Here is a 24,650-nt window from a genome sequence, read left to right as displayed (position 1 = left end):
AAAAGATGTCCCAACAGAAAAGCAGTTTCAGTATATCTTTCATGAACTAATGTTTCTTTTCGAGTGAGCATAGACCCTGAGTTACCTTCAGTACTCTATTTACCCACAGCCATCAAACTCAGTGGATTTAATTATTATTTACTAGAATAGAATTCTCAGAATTCTGAGATTAAAAATTTTGTCTAGGAAAGGAATTGGTTAGCTGTTGGTGACAATTTTACTTGAAATGCTTTAGCAGAATGTTTTTTATACTCACTCTTGCAGTGTAAACTAAGCCTCCACGACCTAATGACAGTGGATCGTGTATCCAATATATTCCGGCACCGTTCAAGATTTCATGCCTAATGAAATACTTTGTGGTCTGATGTCAGCAGTTGGCTATTTGAATACTCCGTCACAGGCAGCGTGACCTTTCAGGGCTGTGAGTTGTTTATGTGTAATAATGAGCCCGGTTTTTCCAGTGACCAAGTTAATCATGGTTGGCCCCTTAGGAAGCACCATTAACTACTTCGGGAGATAATGCTGTGGTGGTCGCCGTCCAAGGGGATAAAAAGCTCCCTAGTGACTCATAAACTTTGGTGGTATAGTGGTTAAGTGCTATGTCTGCTAAACAAAAGGCTGGCAGTTCATAATCCACCAAGTGCTCCTTAGAAACTCTATGGGGCAGTTAGTTCTGCTCTGTCTTAGAGTGTCACCATGAGTCGGAATCGATTCGACAGCAATGGGTTTTTGGGGTTTTTAGTGACTTAGGAGAACGATTGTCGATTTCAAAAATGTTTAGAGCATTTTTGACTTAGAAAAATTTAGACTGATTGTATCAGCGGTCCGTACTGAATGACAAACTTCTGGAAACAGCTCTTAAACCCTTGGAGCAATGAGAAATTTGGCGACCCCCTCACGTTATCAGTGATAGGTATTAAGTAAAATCCATGCACATGCCAAGTCAGTAGTAAAATGTAATGGGCTACTATTTACTGAGTGCTTTCTATTTGCCAGGCACCTCTCTCCATACTTATCATTTCATATAATTCCCACAACAACTCTATGAGATAAATATCAATATTATAGTTTTATAAATGAGAAAACTGAGGTACAGAGAGGCGATGTAACTTGTCCAAGGTCACACAGGTCACCAAGGGAGCCAGCGTTGTTCTGTAGTACCTAAGAGGATATTTGAAATACTTGTCTTAGATTTCTGGTTGTCAAATGCTAGATCCAGATGACCTATAATTCCAGCTAATGTAGCCCCCGCCCCCCATTCTAAGAGAAAGTGAGGGAGGTAGATGGAGATAGTGCTCTTGCAACTCTTGTCTCCTAGTCTCTCCAATCTTTTCACCACTTCTCCGTCCAGAAAAATTAGGAAAAAAAACTAGTTGCTGTTAAGTCAGTTCCAACTCAGGATAACACCATGTGTGTCGGAGCGGAACTGTGCTCCACAGGGTTTTCGATGGCTGATTTTATGGAAGTAGATCACCTGGCCTTTCTTCCAAGGCACCTCTGGGTGGACTTGAATCTACAATCTTTTGGTTAGCAGCCACTTGTGTTAACCGCTTGCACTTCTCAGGGACTCCTAGAGTTAGAAAAAGGGAGGGACTATCAGAGATAGTGGTACCTGTTGGCTCTGCCTTGTCATGTGTGTGGATATGTTGTGTGCCTATGTATTCATTTATTCAACAACTTTTTGAATATGTCTGTGCACATAAAGGTAATTCCTGAGAGCCTTTTGTAATCCATAGTTGAGATAACTTAACAAAGGAAAAGAATGCCTGTTTGCTAGCTGAAATAGCTATGTGGCAAAAGTGAAAAAAAAATTTTTTAAATATATTCAGCTTATTGACTTTGAAATTATGGGATTCTTGGTGAATTTTTAAAGAGAATTTGGGTGTAATCATTCTGTTTTAAATCTTACCCGTAGAGACTTTATTAATATCTTATATTGCACTACTTCAAATTTACAATAATTCAAATTTGGATAAAAATACAATGCTGTCTGTATATTGCCTAAGATATTGTCCTGGGGCAAAGGAATCCAGGAATATGGTGGCAAGTATTACTGTCAACATTTTCCTAGACAAAGATGAGACACGTATGGAAAATTCTTGCAGTCTGGCCTCTGGATTTCAAGTGGATAAGTGCAAGCTTCACTAAGTGCTGGAAGGTTCTTTAGTGGTATATGAAACTAAACGACAAGGAGTATCATGTTTTGCTCAACTAACCATTTTTCTTTAAATCACCAAACTATTTTAAATTGTCTTAAAGATGGGCCTAGTTCAAAAGGTTTAAATGATCCTATTTTTGTTGTAGGTCTTGGCCAGCCTGCGAACTGTACGAAACAACTTTGCTGCATTAACTAATTTGCAAGATCGAGCACCTAGCAAGTAAGTTATACTCTCTTTTCCGCCTTCCTTCTTGCTCAACTTTTAGATGGTGTTTTCTCAATTTGAAGGCATTTAAAGTAATATATAAGATTTCTCTGAGTGGTTGCTATGTTATCTAACCATTTACACTAAGTCATCTGATGTCCTGTTAATTTTCTATAAATACTTGGGAGTGATGGTTTTAATATCAGGAATGAAGCAATATGACAAATAAATACAGTGATTCCATCTGTCGGAAATCACCTGGCACCATCAGTCCTCTGCCCGGTTATTTACACTCAGGGTAACTTTATAGTTTTGACTTACTTCATAAATTAACCATGGGTATATCATCTCGTCAAGCCTTAAAGTCAACTCAAAGTCATTCTCTCAATTCTGAGACAACAATTGCTTAGTGAAGCACCATTTCATAGCGATGATTTTTGATTCTCCTACAGTCACTGATTCTCAGGGAGTGCTTCATAAAATCGTGGTTTCTGTAATAACAGAAGAATTTGAAAGACGTGGAAAAAGTGAGATGGGAAATGATTACAATTTGGGGGTTCTGATAAAGGTGTAAAACCTTAAAAGGGAGAATTAATTTTCCAAGATTAAATGGAAAGTTGATCACTTATTATTTAAATGCCGTTATTTTAGAAATGCATTGCTAATAATAAAATAGTATGATTAAAATATAAACCCCAAAGAATCTTCCAGAAGAAAAAAAAAAAACTATTTCTTTAAATCAATATAAGACAACAGTAATGGAAATTTATTTGGAATTATAACTTACTAAGCATATTAAATTTGGTAATAGTTACTACTTCTCAAAACAAAAAGTCTGAACTTTCTGTTTCAAAATAATATAATTGACCTCCCAAATTTACATTTTTCATGATTGCAAAACACTCTGGCTGTTGTGCAAGTAATTCCTGTGATAGAACAAGTTTTTAAAAATCGATACACATTTTACAATGTAAATAATTGGGGTGGAACCCAGAAGCATCAGTTGATTATGATGTTTGCCAGATAATTAATTTCTCCAGTCCTGTTCCCTCAGCCTAAACACTTGCCCTCATCTTTTCCCCTTCCACGTATACTGGGATAACTTTAATTTGTACTTTAGGTCTCAGCTTTAATATATTTTTTTCTAGAGCATCATTCCTAACTAACCCCCAATATACATATTCCCACAGGGCCCAAAAGGTCTTCTCCATCTGACCACATCCTGTACTCAACCCCTGTTACAGCACGTATCTGTCTTTCAGTTTCCTATATGCTTGTCTGGATGCTTCTGGGTTTGTAGGGGACACTGAGGTTCCATTAAGGGTGATGAAAAAATTCAAAAATGGTTAATGATTACAGTTGAACACCATGATGAATGTGATTAATGTCACTGAACTGTACATGTGAAGATTATAGAAATGGCAAATTTTTTATTAGCTATATGTTTAGCACAATAATATACATACATATATTTATATGTTACACATAAAAGTGATTTCATAGTAAGTGGGGTTATATCTTGATCACATTTGTATTTCTGGTGCCGACCATAATACCTAAATCAAAACCCACTGCCATCAAGTTGATCCCGACTCATAGCGACCCTATAGGACAGAGTAGAACTGCCCTATAGAGTAGGTAGACAGTTGATCAAAGAGGTAGGAAGATGGCAGGCTGGTCCTTCTCTTTCCAAAAAGATGATTTGAGGCCCATTCTGTGCAAGACTGAAGTTTTCATCTAATTGACAGGGACAGAGCAGATTAAAATGGAAAAGAACAACTAGAGAAGTTCCTGAGTGGCACAGTTAAGTGTTCAACTACTAGATGAAAGGTTGGAGGTTCGAACCCACTCAGGCACCTCAGAAGACACACCTGGTGATCTGTTTCTGAAAGGTCATGGCCTTGGAAACCCTATGGAGCAGTACTACTCTGTACACACGGGGTCTCCACGAGTCAGAATCGACCTGAAAGCAACTAACTGCCAATCAATAAGAACTTCCTCTTCTGTCTTCTGCCTGTGACATTTACTTGAGCTTTATTTACCTCAAAGCCTATCACCTTGAGGTTTAACAGTCTTCTTTGTTGACATATGTGATCTGAGCCATAGTACAAAGAGCCCCAAGGAACTTGACTGACTAACCTGAAAGAAGTCTTCATTTGCATCTTCTAACTTAAAAATAATCCTTTAAATTAAAATGGTCTATCTGAAATGACTCAAAGGGTCTCAAATCAGCAAGCACCACGTATTTACTGCTCTGTATTTTTCTCTCTTTGTCAGAAGATCACCCATGTGCAACCAACCATCCATCAACAAAGCCACCATCACAGGTAAGAACATCTGGGAAGTTATTCTTCTCATATGTAAGAAAAATATATATATGTATCTTCTCAGATTCAGTAATTCTAACACCAAATTTATACTGCAGTTCTAAATTAAAGAAAAAAATAATTTTTCTTCTCTGAAATATCATTTCTTTTATTGATCTCACAGGTTGTCCATTTAAGCTGTTACTTGGGAAATCTGTACTGGGGTTCCTTTTTTTTTTTTAACCACACGTCTTCTTGCTTGTGTTGGGCGTTGGTCTGGGCATTAGTATTTTGAAAGCTATCGTTACCTTCAGAATGATTGCTGGTTGGTTCAAAATTAATGTTATGAGCATGATGTCAATATACATTAGCTTGGTATAATGATAATGGAAGCATAAATAAACAGACATCTTTTATTAAAAAACCTTCTATTATAAAATGGTTTATTATTATTGGTTAATCAATATACCAGTTGTGTGTAGGAAAGAAAACCATTCCAGTACTTCTGAGTTGGACTCAGAGAGCTAAGAATAGATTTATTTGGGAAGTAGAGAAGAAGAATTTATGTAATGCAGAAAAACTCAATGAGTGCGAAAGAAAGGGTCCCACAGACATTTGCAAAAGAGAAATGGAAGGAAGGATGAGGGCAATAATGGACAGAAAAATAAAATTACCCAGCTTCCTATTGGTCTATTTGAAACAGGGGACTTGACCTCAATTGAACCAGAAACAGAATGAGTGATCTCATTTTGCTGAACATGAAATCAAATCGACTGTACTTAATCATTTTTTGAAACCCCAATTGAATCATTAAAATAATTGCCTGGAAAAGAAAAACCTATATTTTTTTAAATTATTACCAGAAGAAAATTAACATATTCTCCAAACTAGACCAATAGTTCATTTGGTTCAAGTGTCTTCCTTGAAATCCAACATGTAATATGCTGAGAGGCTCCTTACTCAGTTATTAGTGATTACACTTTGCTTAAAACATTAGTTCATCATGTCCGGTCAGCATTTTTCAACCAGTCTTGTTTGTGGTCACTTCAGAGTTGATTCTGGAATAGTTGGTAATGTTGTCTTCTCTCCGGAAAGTCTGTTGAAAAGCACTTTTATTTCAATGGCTATTAAATTATTGACTCTCTTTTCCATGTTTAATTTTTAAGATGTTGCTGGGTGATAGTTTTCAGTTGTCTTTGCACAGCATGTACATGGCTCAACGGTTTTGCTATTGCCATTGATGACTAGAGGAACAATACCTGAAATTCCTGTATGTTAAAATAAGACCTTTGAGTAACAAATTTCTTCTTCAAAAACCCAAATAAAATGTAAATAAGCCTAAATTGAGATGGGGATGTGGAATTAGACCCCTCTGTTTCTGCACATTTTTCTGAATATATGTAGGGACAGAGGGGTCTACTTTTGTCAGCACATGTCTGGGGCCTGTACTGAGAGAGACCACTTGGCACTTGGCCCCCACCCTGCCCTGAGCACTAGGTCTGACCCCTATGAAGAGGGGACTACCCACCTCTCGTTTTTGCCATAAGTAATGCTGTGACGCTGTGGTTCAAGCTGAATGCAGTACTGTTTTGGTCCCTGAGAGCTTTTGTAGCTTGAAGTCACACGTGAGCTAGCCGTGTTTGGGAAGCACCCTCCCAGATGATCTGCTGTAGGTGCCAGTGGAGACTGTTATACCCAACAAGAGATGGTGAATGTTCAGTGGTCAGGGCAGTTGCCTAGCCACCCTGGCAGATGCCCGCCACAGATTAACAGAGGATATAGCTGCTCTCAGAGGCCACAGACTTGGTCTTGAGCACATGTGAGACACCCCATGGAAGCTCCCAGAAAGTTTTACATGACTGAGGCCTGGAGTAATCTAGGAATTAAGATTAATGTGGCCTCATTCATACCCACAAGCTCCTGATTGGAGGCCGAGGGACGGTGGGCTACATAAATATCTTCTCTAGGAAGGGAAACTAATTAACTGTCATTAACTGCTTAGTGCAGCTGTGCTCATACAGAACACAACAGGAAATTAAATGGCTAGAGAATGGAAGTCTTTGTCCTTGCCCAAGCATAGCAAACCAAGGAGGGAAAGTCAGTTTGGGGGATGAGTGCCATAACCGCAACGGCAGGGATGGTTCCCCTCTCTGAGCCTATTCTGGACAAGTGGTCCCATAAAACATAATAATAATAAATAATAGTAACAGTGGTGGAGACTCTGATGAAAGCAAGCCTTTATACGTACTGAAAAGGTGGTGCTTGTATGTTCCCGTTCATAGCAGGCAACTGCTCAGGTTCTTCCTCCAAGCTCATTCCCCTGTTGTTGGTTGTTTTTGTTAGTTGCCGGTGAGTCAGTTTTTGACTCATAGTGACTCTGTGTGACAGAGTAAAACTGTTCCGTAAGGTTTTCTAGGCTTCGATCTTTACAGGAGCAGATTACAATGTCTTTCACCCCTGCATCCACTGGGTGGGTTTGAACCACCAGCCTTTTGGTTAGCAGCCCAGTGCCTAACTGTTGTACCACCCTGTTGTTAGAACCTGTCTGTATCTCTGGAGTAGTCCTGGTAAGTAGGAAGAAGGGCGTTAAAGAGAGTAAATGGGATATCCTGTAAGATGAACTTGGCCTGCCTAGAAATTTTGTTTAGGGTCTAGAGGAACAATGCAATGTAATGGTTAACATCATGCCTCTGGTTCATACAGCCTCTGTGGTCCCCAATACCAAGTAGCCACTGGAGGGCAACTCCATGGGATGTCATGAACATAGTGCCCCTGGAATTGGGCAGTGGGGCTGCTCTGCCTGCCCAGATGGCCTGAGTTCAAATTAAGCTCTATTGTTTGAGAGCTGTGTAGTCTTGGGCAGGTTACGAACCGTTTCTCTGCCTCAGTTTCCGCTCCTATAAAATGGTGTTAATACTTTACACAGTTTTTGCTAGACTAAATGAGTTAATATGTGTGGTACTCTTAGCATAATGCCTCGTAGAGTAAGCACTCAAATAATCTTTTTTTTTTTTTTTAATTTTGTTTCTGTTTTTATTTGGCTTCATTTCTAGGGCTCCCTCAGTACCTAGAACTAGGAGTGATGAAAAGCATAAGTCTGAGAGATAAAGAAAGGGAAAATGAGAGAAAGAAAAGGTTATAGAGTCATAGTGCAAAATTGGTGGCTCCTCCAAAAATGGTCAGAAAGGACACACACCCTTTGAGCCTGTCGAATAGACCTCCTATTACTCCCAGCACAGTACCCCTTACTCTCCTCACAGTCACAAATACTGTGCCTTTGTCATATAAGTGATAGAATATTATTTGGAATCATTTTTAAAATCTAAGAACACACTTTTAGGTCATAGCCCTTTGGAGGAAAAAAATAAAGTCTCTATAATTTTTCCATAAAGCAACTATTTGATTATTTAAAAAAAAATTAAGAACTTTGAGGGTCTACGTGTCATAACATGCTTTCTAAGGCTTTCTCTCACAGAGCTTATATCTATGACAACTTTTTGCTCTTTGAGATGCTATTCAATTTGACATATATTATTTAATGAAAAATAATCTAGGAAAATTTGATTTTACATCATTAAGGTTAAAGCATGTTAGTCGTTTGCCAGCTTTTATGTCCGTAGATAATGTTGTTGTTATTAGTTATCATTAAGTCAGCTCCAACTCATGACAATCTCATGCATAACAGAACAAATTCTTACCCAGCCCTGTGCCATCTTTGTGATTATTTGTATGTTTGAATCCATTTTTGTGGGTATTGTATAATGCTATCCAACTCAGGGGGTCCATCTTCCAGCATTATATTGGACAATATTCTGCTGTGATCCATAAGGTTTTCATTCGTTAATTTTTGGAAGTAGATTGCCAGGTCTTTCTTCCTAGCCTACCTTAGTCTGGAAGCTTTACTCAAACCTGTCCACCATGGGTGGCCCTGCTGGTATTGAAATACCAGTGGCATAGCTTCCAGCATCATAGCGACATGAACATGGGTTCACAGGGTTTTCAATGGCTGTGACCTTTTGGAGTAGATCTCTAGGACTTTCTCCTGAGGCAGTTTGGTGGATCTGAATTGCCACCCTTTCAGTTAGTAGCCAAGCTCTTAATAATCGGCAGCATCCAGGTGCTGGCCATAGACAGTAGTTCCCCATTATTTGTGGAGTCCACATTTGCCAATACACCTATTCGCCGAAATTTATTTGTAATCTCAAAATCAGTGCTCACAGTGTTCTCATGAACATTGCTGGCATGCACGTGCACATGGCAGCCTATACACATTCCTACCTGAGATCAAAAGGCTGGCTCAGCGTTCACTAATTCTGTTTTTCCAAGAACTTTATAGGGCATAACTACTGAGAATTGACTATACAGTCGGCTCTCTGTATCCACAGGTTCCACATCCGCGGATTCAACCAACCATGGATCAAAAATATTCGGGGGGAAAAAAAACCTCCAGAAAACAAAACTTGAATTTTTCACACGCCGAGTACTATGCTGAATCCACGCAACTGAAGTGGTGTGTAGGCATGTGCTGCTGTAGCCTCCTGCCATTCCTGTCTCTCTCCGGCCTTGGTTGTTTGAGCATTTTTTTCCTCGAGTCTTGTCATTATTCCCTGAACGATATAGTGCTGTATAGCAACTACTTCCATAGCGTTTACTTTGTGTTAGGTACACCGGAGGATGTGCGTAGGTTATATGCAAATGCTCACCATGTTATGTGAGGGACTAGAGCATCCCAGGATTTTGGTATCTGCGGAGGTCCTGGAGGTCCTGGTATCCCCCGCTGGATACTGAGGGATGACTGTATATAGATCTAAAATGATCTAACAGTTGCTTTTAAATAAAGCTTCCAAATGTTTGTTTATAAAACAGCCTTACTACTAAAAAGCTGTTTTGTTTTTTTAGTGTAGTATGATGAAAAGTGATGGCATTTGGAGCCTGAGTGGAAACCCCATCTCTCTCCTTGGCTCTACTTCCTTACTGGAAAAATGGAAATGTCAACACGTGCCTCTCAGCGTTGTTGCAAAGATTCAAGGAAATAAGTATATCAAGGGCAGGGCTCAACAGGTTGTGAATAACTCGCCAAATGTTAATTTCTTCCTACAACCCTATCCCCTGTCTGGAATTTTTTGTTTCTTGGCTACTAACTGAAAGGTCAGTGGTTCAAATCAACCAGCCGCTCTGTGAAAGAAAAATGTGCAGTCTACTTCTGTAAATATGTATGGCCTTGGAAACGCTGCGGGGGCAGGGGGGTGGGGTAGTCCTACTAAAGTCCTTTAGGGTCACTGTCTTAGTCATCTAGTGCTGCTATAACAGAAATACCACACATGGATGGCTTTAACAAAGAGAAATTTATTTCCTCACAGTAAAGTAGGCTAAAAGTCCAAATTCAGGGCTTCAGCTCCGGGGGAAGGCTTTCTGTCTCTGTCAGTTCTGGAGGAAGGCCCTAGTCCTCAATCTTTCCCTGGTTGAGGAGCTTTTCAGGCACTGGGACCCCAGGCCCAAAGGACGTGCTCTGCTCCAGGTGCTGCTGTGAGGTCCCCGACTCACTTTCTTTTCCTTTTATCTTTTGAGAGATAAAAGGTAGTGCAGGCCACACCCCAGTAAATTCCCTTTAAGTTGGATCAGGGATGTGACCTGGGTAAGGGTAGTGTTACAATCCCAACCTAATCCTCTTTAACATAAAATTACAATCACAAAATGGAGGACAACCACACAATACTGGGAATCATGGCCCAGCCAAATTAATATATACATTTTTGAGGAGATATAATTCAATCCATGACAGTCACTATGAGTTGGAATCCACTTGAAGGCAGTGGGTAAAATTAACTTAGAACCTGTGGTAGAGGTGGAGGGAGGCATTGCTGATATGTCAGCTTGTCTTAGGCTGGGTTGTCTAGAGGAGCGAAACTAGTGAAGTGTATATGTATAAATATATAGAAACAGATTTATTTCAAGGAAATGGCTTACACAATTGTGGAGGCTGGCAAGTCCCAAATCCATGGGTCAGATTTCAGGCTGGAGGCTTCTAAGTAATAGCCCTTTGAAGAAAAATATTGATTCTGTATAACTTTTCCATAAACCAATTATTTGATTATTTAAAAAGAAGGGTCAGTCAGCACATTAAGGCAGAGGCTGACAAACCCAAAATTGACAAGTCAGGCGGCAGGCTGCTGGCTCAGGTCCCAAGAACCGAAGGTCAGAGGATGATGAGACAGATTCAGGATCCAGAGAGAGCAAGCTTTGCCAGAACATCCATATGTATTGGATGCAGGCCACACCCCCAAGGAAACTCCCCTTTCAACTGATTGGCTGCTCATATCAGATCACAAAATGGGGGATGATTACATAATATCTGCCAAACCCCTGAGAAATCATGGCCTAATCAGGTTGACACAAAACCTTAACCATCACACAGCTTTTCTGTTACATACAATAAAGATTGTATTTTTTAAAGAGTAAATGACAGGGCATTTTTAGAAATCCCTCCATTACTTAGAGCAAGACTCACCTGCATAGGTCCTTAGCAGGTAGTGAATGCCAAACCTAAAGAATATGTTGAAACATGAGATGGCAGCAAAGAGTCAAAGATGGCCAAGCCATACCTATATTGTGACATTGGGCCCCTGCTTTTAAGTCGAACCACGTCACTTGGGCACAATTAAGCCTTTTGAGCATTTTCTTTTCAAACAATGTAAGCTCAAGAACAGTGTTCTTCAACCATGTCATGAACTCTTGTGATGTCCTTCATAGTATCATTTTTTAGTGTTTTTCCAAATTTCCATATTTTCTAACCCTTTTTTATTTAAAAAAAAAAAAATTTTTTTTAATCACCCTCAAATTAGAGGATTTCCAAGAAAGACTGTAACTTTTTTATTTTAATATGAGAAAACTGAGTCCTAGTAAGAGAACATGCTACTTAGTGGCAGAGCCAGGAATACACACATGGTCCTTTTTCCAAGTCCAAGATCTGTCCTATACCGTATACCACCACTATAAAATAACCCATCAGACTACAGCAGCCTTCAGATCTACCCTAGAAGTGTATTCTTTAGGGAAAGGAAAAGAAGTACTAGAGTGTATTAATTTCTGAGTAACGGATGTAACATTGGTTTTTTATTTTTTTTTACATGGACTTGAAAATTAGAAAATATCTTGTCCCAAATTCCCCTTATCCTGAAATATCCCTTGACACGTATTTAGAGCTGTTTTGTTTATATCTGTTGGCTATATCTGAGAAGTAAAGATAGGCAGCCCAGTGCAAAGGATTTTTAGCTTTTGACTTCTGAAAATACAAGTTCTTCTATTCAAAGCAAGTTAGTACAATTGCCTTCTCTTTACCTGTAGAGGGAGACACATGACGCAGTAATAAGCATAAAATAACACGAAGGAAGTACTAGTTTCAAAAGAAAATTTTATGTTTTCTTTTCACTTCCTATTATTTTTTACCCTGAATATCCATGATTCCTTTTTAAAGAATAGTGTTTTCTAAATAGAATTTAGTTATTCTGTAAGTAGGGAAATAAAAAGTAAACTATCCAAGTAATACTAATCACTCAGTACAATGAGAAACATGTATGTTAATTGTTCTTCTAAAGCATGAAGCAGTTCAGAAGATCTAATGAGAAAAAAATAAAATAAGACACATACAGAATGAAGACATTTAATTGGAACAATTATTTGTTATTATCTGGGCTAATTCAACACTTTGAACTTACTTAAAAGAAAGGAATTAAGCAACTATTTTATGGTGACAATAATGATGGCCTGTCCCTCAAATTTGTATGTGTGTGTCTGTGTGTTAAAAACAAGTTATTGTTGTTGTTGTTTTTTGGTGTTGGTGAGTTGGCTCCGACTCATAGTGACCCTACATACAACAGAATGAAACACTGCCTGGTAGTACATGGTCCTCACAATCGTTGCTGTTTGAGCCTATTGTTGCAGTCGCTGTGTCAATCCATCTCTATGAAGGTCTTGCTGTTTTTCACTGACACTCTACCTTACCAAGCACGATGTCCTTCTCCAGGGATTGGCCCCTCCTGGTAACATGTCCAAAGTTTGTGGGTCAAAGCCTCACCATCCTCCCTTCTAAGGAGCGTTCTGGCTGCACTTATTCCAAGACAGATTTGTTTGTTCTTCTGGCAGTCCATGGTATATTCTATCTCATGAGGGTCTTGCTCTTTCTCGCTGACCCTCTAATTTATCAAGCACAATGTCCTTCTCCAGGAATTGGTCCCTCCTTGTACCATGTCCAAAGTATGTGGGATGAGGTCTCTCCAGCCTCCGTTCTAATAAACACTCTGGCTGTGCTTCTTCCAAGATAGATTTGTTTGTTCTCCTGGCAGTCCATAGTATATTCAGTATTCTTTGCCAACACCATAATTTAAAGGCATCAATTCTTCTTCCATTTCCCTTATTAATTGTCCACCTTTTGCATGCATATGAGGCAGCTGAAAATACCATGGCTTGGGTCAGGCACACCTTAGTCCTTTGCTGTTCAACACATTAAAGAGGACTTTAGCGGCAGGTTTGCCCAGTGCATTATGTTGTTTGATTTCTTGACTACTGCTTCCATGGACGTTGATTGTGGATGTAAGTAGCATGAACTCCTTGACAACTTGAATCTTTTCTCTGTTTATCATGATGTTGCTTACTCGTCCAGCTGTGAGGATTTTTGTTTTCTTTGTGATGAGACGTAACCCATACTGAAGGGTGTATAGTCTTTGATCTTCATCAGTAAGTGCTTCAAGTCCTTTTTACTTTCAGCAAACAAGGTTGTATCATCTGCATATCACAGGTTGTTGATGAGATTTCCTCCAGTCCTGATGCCACATTCTTCTCCTTATAGTCCAGTTTCTTGGATTATTCATTCAACATACAAATAGAATAAGTATGATGAAAGGATACAACCCTGATGCACACCTTTCCTGATTTTAAACCACATGGTATCCCCTTGTTCTGTTTGAAAGACTGCCTCTTGATCTGTGTACAGGTTCCACATGAGCAGAATTAAGTCTTCTGGAATTCTCATTCTTAGTAATGTTATCCTTAATTTGTTGTGATCCACACAGTCTGATGACTTTGCATAATCAATAAAACATAGGTAAACAGCTTTCTGGTATTCTCTACTTTCAGCCAAGATCTATCTGACATCAGCAATGATATCTCTCCTTCCATGTCTTCTCCTGAGTCTGGCTTGAATTTCTGGGAGTTCCGTCGATGTACTACTGTCTGATGTAACCATTTTTTAATTATTTTCAGAAAATTTTATTTGTGTGTAATATTAATGCCATCATTCAATAATTTCTGCATTCTGTTGAATCACCTTTCTTTGGAAGAGGCATAAATATGGATCTCTTCTGGTCAGTTAGGTAGCTATCTTCCGTTGGCATAGGTGAATGTGTGCTTCCAGCATTGCATCCATTTGTTGAAACATCTCTTGTTGGTATTCTCTTAGTTCCTAGAGCCTTGTTTTTTGCCAATGCCTTCAGTGCAGCTTGCACTTCTTCCTTCAATACCATAATTTCTTGATCATATGCTACCTCCTGAAATGTTTGAATGCCCACCAATTCTTTTTGGTACAGTTACTCTTCCATTTTCTTTTGATGCTTCTTGCATCATTCAAAAACAAGTAGTATGTATAATATAAAAAGAAATATAAAACCGAAATAATAGTTGGGAGTAAGAGCCATACAAAGAAGGCTTCTAAATAATTACAAAAGGGATCTACGTGAGAGAAACCTGTAAGACCTTAGGAGACACTGAATTAAAATGTGTGTTTAGTTAGTGTGTAAGAAAGAGGGTGGAAAATTGAGCCATCCCCACAGAAGTCGTATTCTGCTCATCAACCACTAGCAGGGCTAGCTTCAGCATGTAGTTTTTTGTTTTGGTTATTTTTTCCTTTGAATAAGGGCAAAGATTGTGGGAACACTTTAATAATTTCAGAGAATGAGTGCTTGGTAAGCTTTTCCAGAAATGTGATTGGAAAAATGTTGATTATACATTATGTTTAATAGCTTTAATAAAAAATTAGTAAAGATTGTATGTATGTGTAGTTTGACTTGTTTGCAGTTTTACTTTTATACTTAATGTATCTAGTAACTGTGAAGAGTTCTAAATTTTTTAAGTGAGAGGACTTTACTTTTTCAGAACTCTCCATATAAAGAAAGACTTTTTTTCTGGGGAAAACACTGAACTACAAGATTTACTTAGATGAATGGACTGTGATTGCTTATGCATTGAACTTATGATCTTTTGGAGATGGAAAAGTCCATTTTCTTCCTTGTAAGCTAAGTCATTTTGTCTTCTTATGCTTTTATTTAGATAAGGAGAGTTATAGGTATCTAACATGTAAAAAGACTATGTTTTACATGGTGGCTTTTTGACCAAGAATTGATTGAAGTTATGCTTGGTTTTATAAACAGTAAAAACAAGTGATATGCCATAGCCATAGGTCAAAAAATAATTTAACTGTACCTCTGTAGTCTGAATATCTGCTGTGGCTATTTTGTTGTAACTTTAATGGAAATAATGAAATGAGGCTACATATTCATTTAGTCAGTCAGCGCAGCCGACTGGTGTGAGTCAAACTATATAGTGGGAAACCCAGCATTCCATTTACTAGCTGTGTAATCTCAGCCAATTTACTTAAATTCTCTGTTTTCTTTTTCCTGTCAGTAAATGCTAAGTCAGTGTTCAACACAGTGCTCGGTACCCAGAATGTATTCAACCAATATTACCTATCCTTATTGCTATAATATTTTACTATCATTATTAATTTGGTCAACCAATATTTCCTAGGTGCCTTATATATGGCATGCAGGCAGGTGTTGGAGGTAAAGACGTGAGTAAAATAAGACTGCTAGCTTCAAGGGATTCACAATCTTGGAGAAAAAGAATCATTAATAATTAAGTTGAAGCTAAGTACCGTGAAAGAAATACCTTGAAATATATATATTTGAAGGAAGGGGCAAGTGCTTCTATCTGGAGGCAGAAAGGGAAGCTCCCAGCTGAACTTTGGATTATGTGATATTCTCCATATGGTGTGGGGAAAATCACCTCATGACCAACAAGAGTGAGTCAGGGAAGCATGGAGTGCCTGTACAGATCGGGGACCATGACCAGAAAAGAACAAAGAGCAGTTGAACATGAGGCTCCAAGAGCAGATTAAGGCAACAGCATGAAGAACATTGGATGTCTGTATAAATAACATTGGACTTTATTTTATGGGCAATGGGAAATCATCAGTTATTGTTAAGCAAGGGAATAAATATGCATTTTCAAAGGACAACATTGGAAACATTGTAGAAAAAGTGACTAAAAGGAAGAAAGCCTAGAGACAGCCTTATAAGGGATAGGAAGCTCTTACGGGCCTCATACAGGCTAAAGGTGATGTGGCTCTGGACTGAGGTGGGGGTATTGGGGGTGGGTATGAGGGATGGATTCACAACTCTTTTAAGAGATTAAGTTGAAAAGACTCGATGGTTGAATGGATATGTGGAGTGAGAGAGAAGAAATGAAAAATGAGTTTTGTATACATATATGCATAAAAGATTGAAAATAACGCAAATGCCAGAAATCTGTGAATTTTCTTCAGAAGTAAAAATTCTATAATAAAAAAATTTTTAATAGGATTTATTTATGAAAAAATTTTAATAATGTAGAAAAATGCTTATATTTTCATGAAAACATGGTAACATGCTATGTGTATAATAGACACAGTTTTTTTTTAATAATTTTTATTGTGCCTTAAGTGAAAGTTTACAAATTAAGTCAGTCTCCCACACAAAAACCTATACACACCTTGCTACATAATACTCCAAATTACTCTCCCCCTAATAAGACAGCCCGCTCCCTACCTCCACTCTCTCTTTTCATGTCCATTTCGCCAGCTTCTAACCCCCTCTACCCGCTCATCTCCCCTCCAGGCAGGAGATGCCAACATAGTCTCAAGTGTCCACCTGATCCAAGAAGCTCACTCCTCACCAGCATCCCTCTCCAACCCATTGTCCAGTCCAATCCCTGTCTGAAGAGTTGGCTTCGGGAATGGTTCCTGTCCTGGGCCAACAGAAGGTCTGGGGGCCGTGACCACCAGGGTCCTTCTGGTCTCAGGCAGACCACTAAGTCTGGTCTTTTTATGAGAATTTGGGGTCTTCATCCCACTGCCCTCCTGCTCCCTCAGGGGTTCTCTGTTATGTTCCCTGTCAGGGCAGTCATCGGTTGTGGCCAGGCACCATTTAGTTCTTCTGGTCTCAGGATGACGTAGTCTCTGGTTCATGTGGCCCTTTCTGTCCCTTGGGCTCGTAATTACATTGTGTCCTTGGTGTTCTTCATTCTTGGATCCAGGTAAGTTGAGACTCATTGATGCATCTTAGATGGCTGCTTGCTGGCATTTAAGACCCCAGATGCCACTCTTCAAAGTGGGATGCAGAATGTTTTCTTAATAGATTTTATTATGCCAATTGACTTAGATGTCCCCTGAAACAATGGTCCCCAAGCCCCTCCCCCTGCTACGCTGGGCTTCGAAGCATTCAGTTTATTCAGGAAACTTCTTTGCCTTTGGTTTAGTCCAGTTGTGCTGACCTCCCCTGTATTGTGTGCTCTCTTTCCCTTCACCTAAAGTAGTTCTTATCTACTATCTGATTAGTGAATACCCCCTCCCACCTTCCCTCCCTCCCCCCCCATAACCACAAAAGAATGTTTTCTTCTCAGTTTAAACTATTTCTCAAGTTCCTATAATAGTGGTATTATACAATATTTGTCCTTTTGCAACTGACTAATTTCAATCAGCATAATGCCTTCCAGGTTTTTCCATGTAATGAAATGTTTCACAGATTCATCATTGTTCTTTATCGATGCATAGTGTTCCACTGTGTGAATATACCATAATTTATTTATCCATTCGTCTGTTAATGGGCACCTTGGTTGCTTCCGTCTTTTTGATATTGTAAATAGTACTGCAATAAACATGTGTGTGCATATATTTGTTTGTGTAAAGGCTCTTATTTCTCTAAGATATACTCCGAGGAGTGGGATTGCTGGATCATTTAGTAGTTTTAAGGAAGCACTAAATCAATTTCCAAAGTGGTTGTACCATTTTACATTCCCACCAGCAGTGTATAAGTGTTCCAGTCTCTCCACAGCCTCTCCAACATTTATTATTTTGTGTATTTTGGATTAATGCCAGCCTTGTTGGAGTGAGATGAAATCTCATTGTAGTTTTGATTTGCATTTCTCTAATGGCTAATGATCATGAACATTTCCTCATGTATCTGTTAGCTACCTGAATGTCTTCTTTAGTGAAGTGTCTGTTCATATCTTTTGCCCATTTTTTAGTCAGGTTATTTGTCTTTTTGTAGTTTAGTTTTTGCAGTATCATGTAGATTTTAGAGATCAGGCATTGATCAGAAATGTCATAGCTAAAAACTTTTTCCCAGTCTGTAGGTAGTCTTTTTACTCTTTTGGTGAAGTCTTTGGATGAGCAGAGGTGTTTGATTTTTAGGAGCTCCCAGTTATCTAGTTTTTCTTCTGCATTCTTAGTAATGTTTTGTGTACTGTTTATGCCATGTATTAAGGCTCCTAACCTTGTCCCTATTTTTTCTGCCATGATCATTATCGTTTTAGATTTTATATTTAGGTCTTTGATCCATTTTGAGTTCGCTTTTGTGCATGGAGTAAGGTATGGGTCTTGTTTCATTTTTATTGCAGATGAATATCCAGTTATGCCAGCACCATTTGTTAAAAAGACTGTCTTTTCCCCATTAGCTGTTTTGGGGCCTTTGTCAAATATCAATTGCTCATATGTGGATGGACTTATGTCTGGATTCTCAATTCTGTTCCATTGGTCTATGTATCTGTTGTTATACCAGTACCAAGCTGTTTTGACTACTGTGGCTGTGTAATAGTTTCAAAAATCAGGTAAAGTATGGCCTCCCACTTTGTTCTTCTTTTTTGGTAATGCCTTATTTTTCCGGGGCCTCTTTCCCTTCCATATGAAGTTGGTGAATTGTTTCTCTAACTCATTAAAGAATGTTGTTGGAATTTGGATCAGAATTGCATTTAATGTATAGATCACTTTTGGTAGAATAGACATTTTTATAACGTTAAGTCTTCCTATCCATGAGCAAGGTATGTTTTTCCACTTAGGTAGGTCTCTTTTGGTTTCTTGCAGAAGTGTATTGTAGTTTTCCTTGTATAAGTCTTTTACATCTCTGGTAAGATGTATTCCTAAGTATTTTATCTTCTTGGGCGCTACTCTAAATGGTATCGATTTGGTGATTTCCTCTTCGATGTTCTTTTTGTTGGTGTAGAGGAACCCAACTGATCTTTGTTATGCTTATCTTGTATCCCGATACTCTGCTGAACTCTTCTATTAGTTTCAGTAGTTTTCTTGAGGATTCCTTAGGGTTTTCTGTGTATAAGATCATGCCGTCTGCAAATAGAGATAATTTTACTTCTTCTTTGCCAATCTGGATGCCCTTTATTTCTTTTTCCAGCCTAATTGCTCTGGCTAGGACCTCCAACACAATGTTGAATAAGAGCAGTGATAAAGGGCATCCTTATCTGTTTCCCAGTCTCAGTGGGAATGCTTTCAGGCTCTCTCCATTTAGGGTGATGTTGGCTGTTGGCTTTGCATAGATGCCCTTTATTATGTTGAGAAATTTTCTTTTTATTCCTATTTTGCTGAGAGCTTTTATCATGAATGGGTGTTGAACTTTGTCAAATGCAATAGGCACAGATTTAATGCATTTTAATAATGTTATTAGGTTCCTTCCAGTCAGTTCTGACCCATGGCAACCCTATGCATAACAGAACAAAATGATGTCTGGTCCTACACCATCCCAACAATTGTTGCTATGTTTGACCCTGTTGTTGTAGCCACTGTGTCAATCCATTTCACTGAGGATCTATCTCTTTTTTCACTGACCCTGTGCTTTACCAAGAGTGATAGCCCTCTCCAAAGATTGATCCCCTCTGATAACGAGTCCAAAGTAAGTGAGTGAAGCCTTGCCATCCTCACTTCTAAGGAGCATTCCGGGTGTACTTCCTCCAAGACATATTTGTTCATTCTTCTAGTAGTCCCTGGTATATTCAATATTCTTTGCCAACACCACAATTCAAATGCATCAGTTCTTCTCAGGTCTTCCTTTTTCACTGTCCAGCTTTCAAATGCATATGAGGCAATTGAAAATATCATGGCTTCGGTCAGGTTCACCTTAGTCTTCAGAGTGACATCTTTGCTTTTTTAGCACTTTAAAATGGTCTTTTGCAGCAGATTTGCCCAATACAATACAGGTAGTCCCCTACTTATGACGGAGTTCCATTCCTACCACTCTGTCGTAAGTCAGTTCTGATGTAAGTCAATTATCTCTTTTGTTTTGTTTCCATTATTATTGCCTTTTATTATCAGAACTTTATAGATCATAACATTGAACATCTGGAAGTGAACATCTGAGAATGATAACATCAACAAATTAACTGCTACAGCATTGTATGTAGTGCATACTACTAGCGATAAGATGTATGGTACAAAAAAACCCACAGAAACACATGGTCCTAAGTGTAGTTCCTCAGAACTCAGATATCTCATAAGTCAGAGATTAACTGTACATCGTTTGATTTCTTGACTGCTGCTTCCATGAGCATTGACTGTTGATCCAAGAGAAATGAAATCCTTGACAACTTTCATTTCTTTGCCATTTATCATGGTGTTGTTTATTGGTCCAGTTGAAAGAATTTTTTATGTCAAGGTGTAATCTGTACTGAAGACTGTAGTCTTCATCAATAAGTGCTTCGAGTTCTTTTCACTTTCAGTAAGCAAGGTTGTGTCATATGTATATCCCAGATTGTTAATGAATCTTCTGCCAATCCTGAAGTCACAGTCTTCTTCCTATAGGCTGGCTTCTAGCATTTTTTGCTCACCATACAGATTGAATAAGTATGGTGAAAGAATACAACACTGCCACACACCTTTTCAAATTTTAAACCACAGAGTATCGCCTTGTTCTGTTTGAACAACTGCTTCTTGATCTATGTACAAGTTTTGCATGAGCACAATTAAATGCTCTGGAATTCCCATTCTTTACAATGTTATCCATAATTTATTATGATATACACAGTTGGATGCCTTTGTGTAGCCAATAGAACACAGATAAACATAATGGATTTAATTTATAACTTAAATGTTGACCAGTAACTAGCAAAAGCAGAAGACTATCATTTTACATAGAATCTAGTGGCAAACGTGTTTCTCAGGTTTCTATTGGCCCTCGCTTTGCCTTTTCTCATCTAGAAAAGGTACTGGTGAGATGCTACCTAATGATAGTTCAATATCAGTGTACCACGGTGAAGCATTAACCATATTTCAATAATAATATCCCTTTGGATCGGGCAGCACTCTATCACCTGACTACTGAGCCTATGAAAAGACGGTTCTATTATTCTCCAACTGATCAGAAATGCTACCATGTAAATTGTTGTTGTTGTCAGTTGCTTTGATTCAACTCTAATACATGACAATCTTATATATAACATAATAAAGTATTGCCTGATCCTGTGCCATCTACATGGTCATTGTTATATTTGAGTCGATCATTGCATCTATTGTGTCAGCCCATCTTATAGAGAGTTTACCTCATTTTCACTAATCCTTCGCTTTGTCACACATGATGTCCTCTTCTAGTGATTGTTCTTTTCTAATGATGTGTCCAAAGTAAGAGAGTCAAAGTCTTGCCATCCTTGCTTCTAAGGAGCATTTTGGTTCTATTTCTTCTAGGAATGATTTGTTTGTCCTTCTGACAGTCGAAGGTATATTCAGTATTCTTCACCCTGTACACAGAAGATTTAAACTTCACCAAAGTTCACTCCTGTCATTATCCCTTTCTTACCACTCTGAGTTAGGAAAGAACGATATTTCTTTAACGTGCTTGAACAAAGGTGTCCCTAAGGGATACCTGTAAACAAACACAAAAAGACAAATTCCCGGACTGGCCAAAACAGAACCTCTGGTCCCAGGTGACTCATTTGATTGGCCAAAATTAGGAGATAATGAAACACTTAACCAAAAGCTCTGCAGTTCGAATCCTCCAACTGCTCCTTGGAAATCCTATGGGGCAGTTCTACACTGTCCTCCTGAGTCACTATGAGTGGGAATCAACTTGACGGCAACGGGTTTTGAATAAAGTGACAATGCTACTGTGTACAGTGTTGTCCTTCATTGCTGATAATTTGTTAGAAAATTACCATCTTTCTGGAAAATGTGTGTAGTAAGACCCAAAGCTCCACCTAACAAACAGTACAGTCTGGGATAAACTAGATAATATGCGTGAAGTGCTCTGTGGTTGCTGGGAAGAACTACAAGGTGATATTATTATCTGTGCCATCCTCGTCATCATGGCCATCATCATGGTCGTCATTGTCATTATCTGCTAAAATGTATACAAGATTTTAATTGGGGCAACTTGGTCTTCTCCTAGAGGAAAATGAAGTATTGTGTCCATGTTTGTGTATGGGGGTGGGAGTGAGTTTGGAAAACATTATGTTTAGTAACTGTATTCTTTTTGTCTTTTGAGGCACAGAGCCAAGTTTCCTTAAAAAAAAAAAAAAGAGAGAACAACAAAAGCTGCATTCTTAAGTCATTCCCTTTATCCACAAAGTGCTTCCCACCCATGGGAAGCCTTAAAAATATTCTAGGCATACTCAAAGTACAATGACTGTGGTGGGGGAAAATATTTAAAATTCTTCTGGGGCTAATTTCCTTAATTTTACTGGTTAAATATTAGACTGACTTAACTCTATAGATAAATGGAGACTTCACTCGTAGCATCCTTTCTTTCACTATCTCAGAAGTGCTAGAAAAAAGAAAACTAGTTGGATATATTACTAATACTATTGTTAATAAAAGTTAACATATCTTGACATTTACTATATACTAATAACTCTACATGCATAATCTCTTTTAAAACCTATGTAATCCAAAGACACTGTTACTGTTCTTACTTTATAGATACAAAACTGGGCAAGAAAAGTGAAATAATTAAAATATATAGCTAGCAAATGACAAAGTAGATTAAGCCTGACTCAGAGGCAGAATGGTAAGACTTCCCTCCCTTAAAATTTATTGACATGAGACAAGCACACACAAGCTGTGGTCATTTATTCTCCCAAAAGTTTTTCCTTAGAGATTTCTTTCTTTCCTCATTTCTTTCACTATCTTCCTCTTCCTCCCTTCCTCCCTTCTTCTCTTCCTTTACTTCCTTTTAGAAGAAGAGGGAGCAGTTAATGGATCTACATCATCTATCATTCAATATAAATATAAATGTAAATATATATATATATATGACAAGGAGAAATGACCTATGGATGCAGGAAACGCTTTGAGCAACCAAAAGGAGCCAGTTATATAAATTAAGGACAAGATTCCTGCCTGGGATATGGAATTCCTCAAGCATTCTTGAATCTTTACATTTCTCTTCCTAACTTCTTTAAAGTACCTGTTATCACCAGAGTAGCCAAGGCCAGAATATCAACAAGGAAAGGCCTCATGGTCTCTGCAGGAAGCGAGGCAGATGAACTATTTCAGAAGATTTGAGGGAAAGCCCCCTTGATCCTCAGCACTCGTCTTGCTTCTGGGACCACTCTTAAACCAAAACCAAACCAAACACATTGCCATCACGTTGATTCCAACTCATAGCGACCCTATAGGATAGAGTAGAACTGCCCCATAGGGTTTCCAAGGAGCAGCTGGTGGGTTTGAACTGCCAGTGTTTTGGTTAGCAGCTGAGCTCTTAACCGCAGCATTAACAGGGCTCTGGGACTACCATTGCGGTTGAGTGAATTCTGACTCATAGCAACCCTGTAGGACAGAGTAGAACTGCCCCATAGAGTTTCCAAGGAGCACCTGGTGGATTTGAACTGCTGACCTTTTGGTTAGCAGCTGTAGCACTTAACCACTATGCCACCAGGGTTTCTGAAACTACTATTAAAAAAAGTCCCTAAAAATTATAGACTTTACCCAGTGGTGATGTACATCTTGTCTTTGTGTTGAGGATTGAGATAGGCTCTTTATAGCCGTTAGTATCTTTAGGGATACCATTTTTAAACATGAAATTCCCTAACTCTCTATCCCCCAACTGCACTTCTTCTAGATATTTCTGATATATAGATGTATTTTAGTATTTTTTAAAGGCCATTTTAAGGAGCCTTGGTGGTGCAGTGGTTTAAGCACTTGACTGATAACCGAAAAGTAGGCAGTTCGAACCCACCAGCTTTTTCAGAGAAAGATGTGGCAGTCTGCTTCTGTAAAGATTATAGCCTTGGAAATCCTATGGGGCAGTTGTACCCTGTCCTATAGGGTTGTTATGAATCAAAATCAACTCGATGGCAATGAGTTTGATTTTTTTGGTTTAAAGGCCATTCAGTTATCTTCTCACTCTTTTATGTAGTTCTTTTTTGTCAAGGTTGGCACTCCAAGATTATAAACTAGAAGTATTTCTATTTCGCTATTCTATGTGCCTGACCAAAAAAAAAAAAAAAAAGAAGAAGAAGAAGCAGAGCTTACAGCATTTTTTCTAACTGTACTTCTGCTATATGAATATTGCGCAGTGAATTCTCCACATGGAGAATTCCATTCTTGTGTATCTTACTAGGTTTGCCCTTTTACTCATTTGGCCGCTAGCACGTGAAAGATTTGCTTAAGCTCTGAGGATCCAATGAGGCATAAAATACCTTCACTGAGCTTTAGGACCATTACACTGGAAGTTTGTGGAATTAAAAAAGAGAAAATGTGTTCTGATGAATGACAAAGAGTATTGAATAACTAGAAAATAGAGGGCTTATAAATGAATGGATAAAAGAATAAAATATGGGGAAAAAGCAGAATGAAATGGAGTGGGGTGACATCTTTTTTCCTAGAGATCCAGGAAGTGCCAAAATTATTACTTAGTATTATATTGACTAGGAAGTGTCTGAGGAACCAATTCAGGAA

General features: G+C 38.5%; 1 protein-coding gene across 9 annotated transcripts in view; it reads left to right on the top strand.

Moving 5' to 3' along the window:
- The window catches only part of PDE4D (phosphodiesterase 4D), a 1,416,439-nt gene that overhangs the window by 1,189,161 nt on the left and 202,628 nt on the right, over positions 1 to 24,650 (top strand). For all 9 annotated transcript variants that reach the window (XM_023545478.2, XM_023545476.2, XM_023545477.2 and 6 more), the window contains 2 exons: positions 2,305 to 2,378; positions 4,641 to 4,690. In XM_023545478.2, the coding sequence (XP_023401246.1) occupies positions 2,305 to 2,378; positions 4,641 to 4,690 (124 nt within the window). The remainder of the gene's footprint in view (positions 1 to 2,304; positions 2,379 to 4,640; positions 4,691 to 24,650) is intronic.

The sequence above is a fragment of the Loxodonta africana genome, chromosome 2 (assembly GCF_030014295.1).
Source record: "Loxodonta africana isolate mLoxAfr1 chromosome 2, mLoxAfr1.hap2, whole genome shotgun sequence".
Lineage (NCBI taxonomy): Eukaryota > Metazoa > Chordata > Mammalia > Proboscidea > Elephantidae > Loxodonta > Loxodonta africana.
The sequence above is the reverse complement of the archived record's forward strand: the minus strand, read 5'-3'. Positions and strand labels throughout refer to the sequence as shown.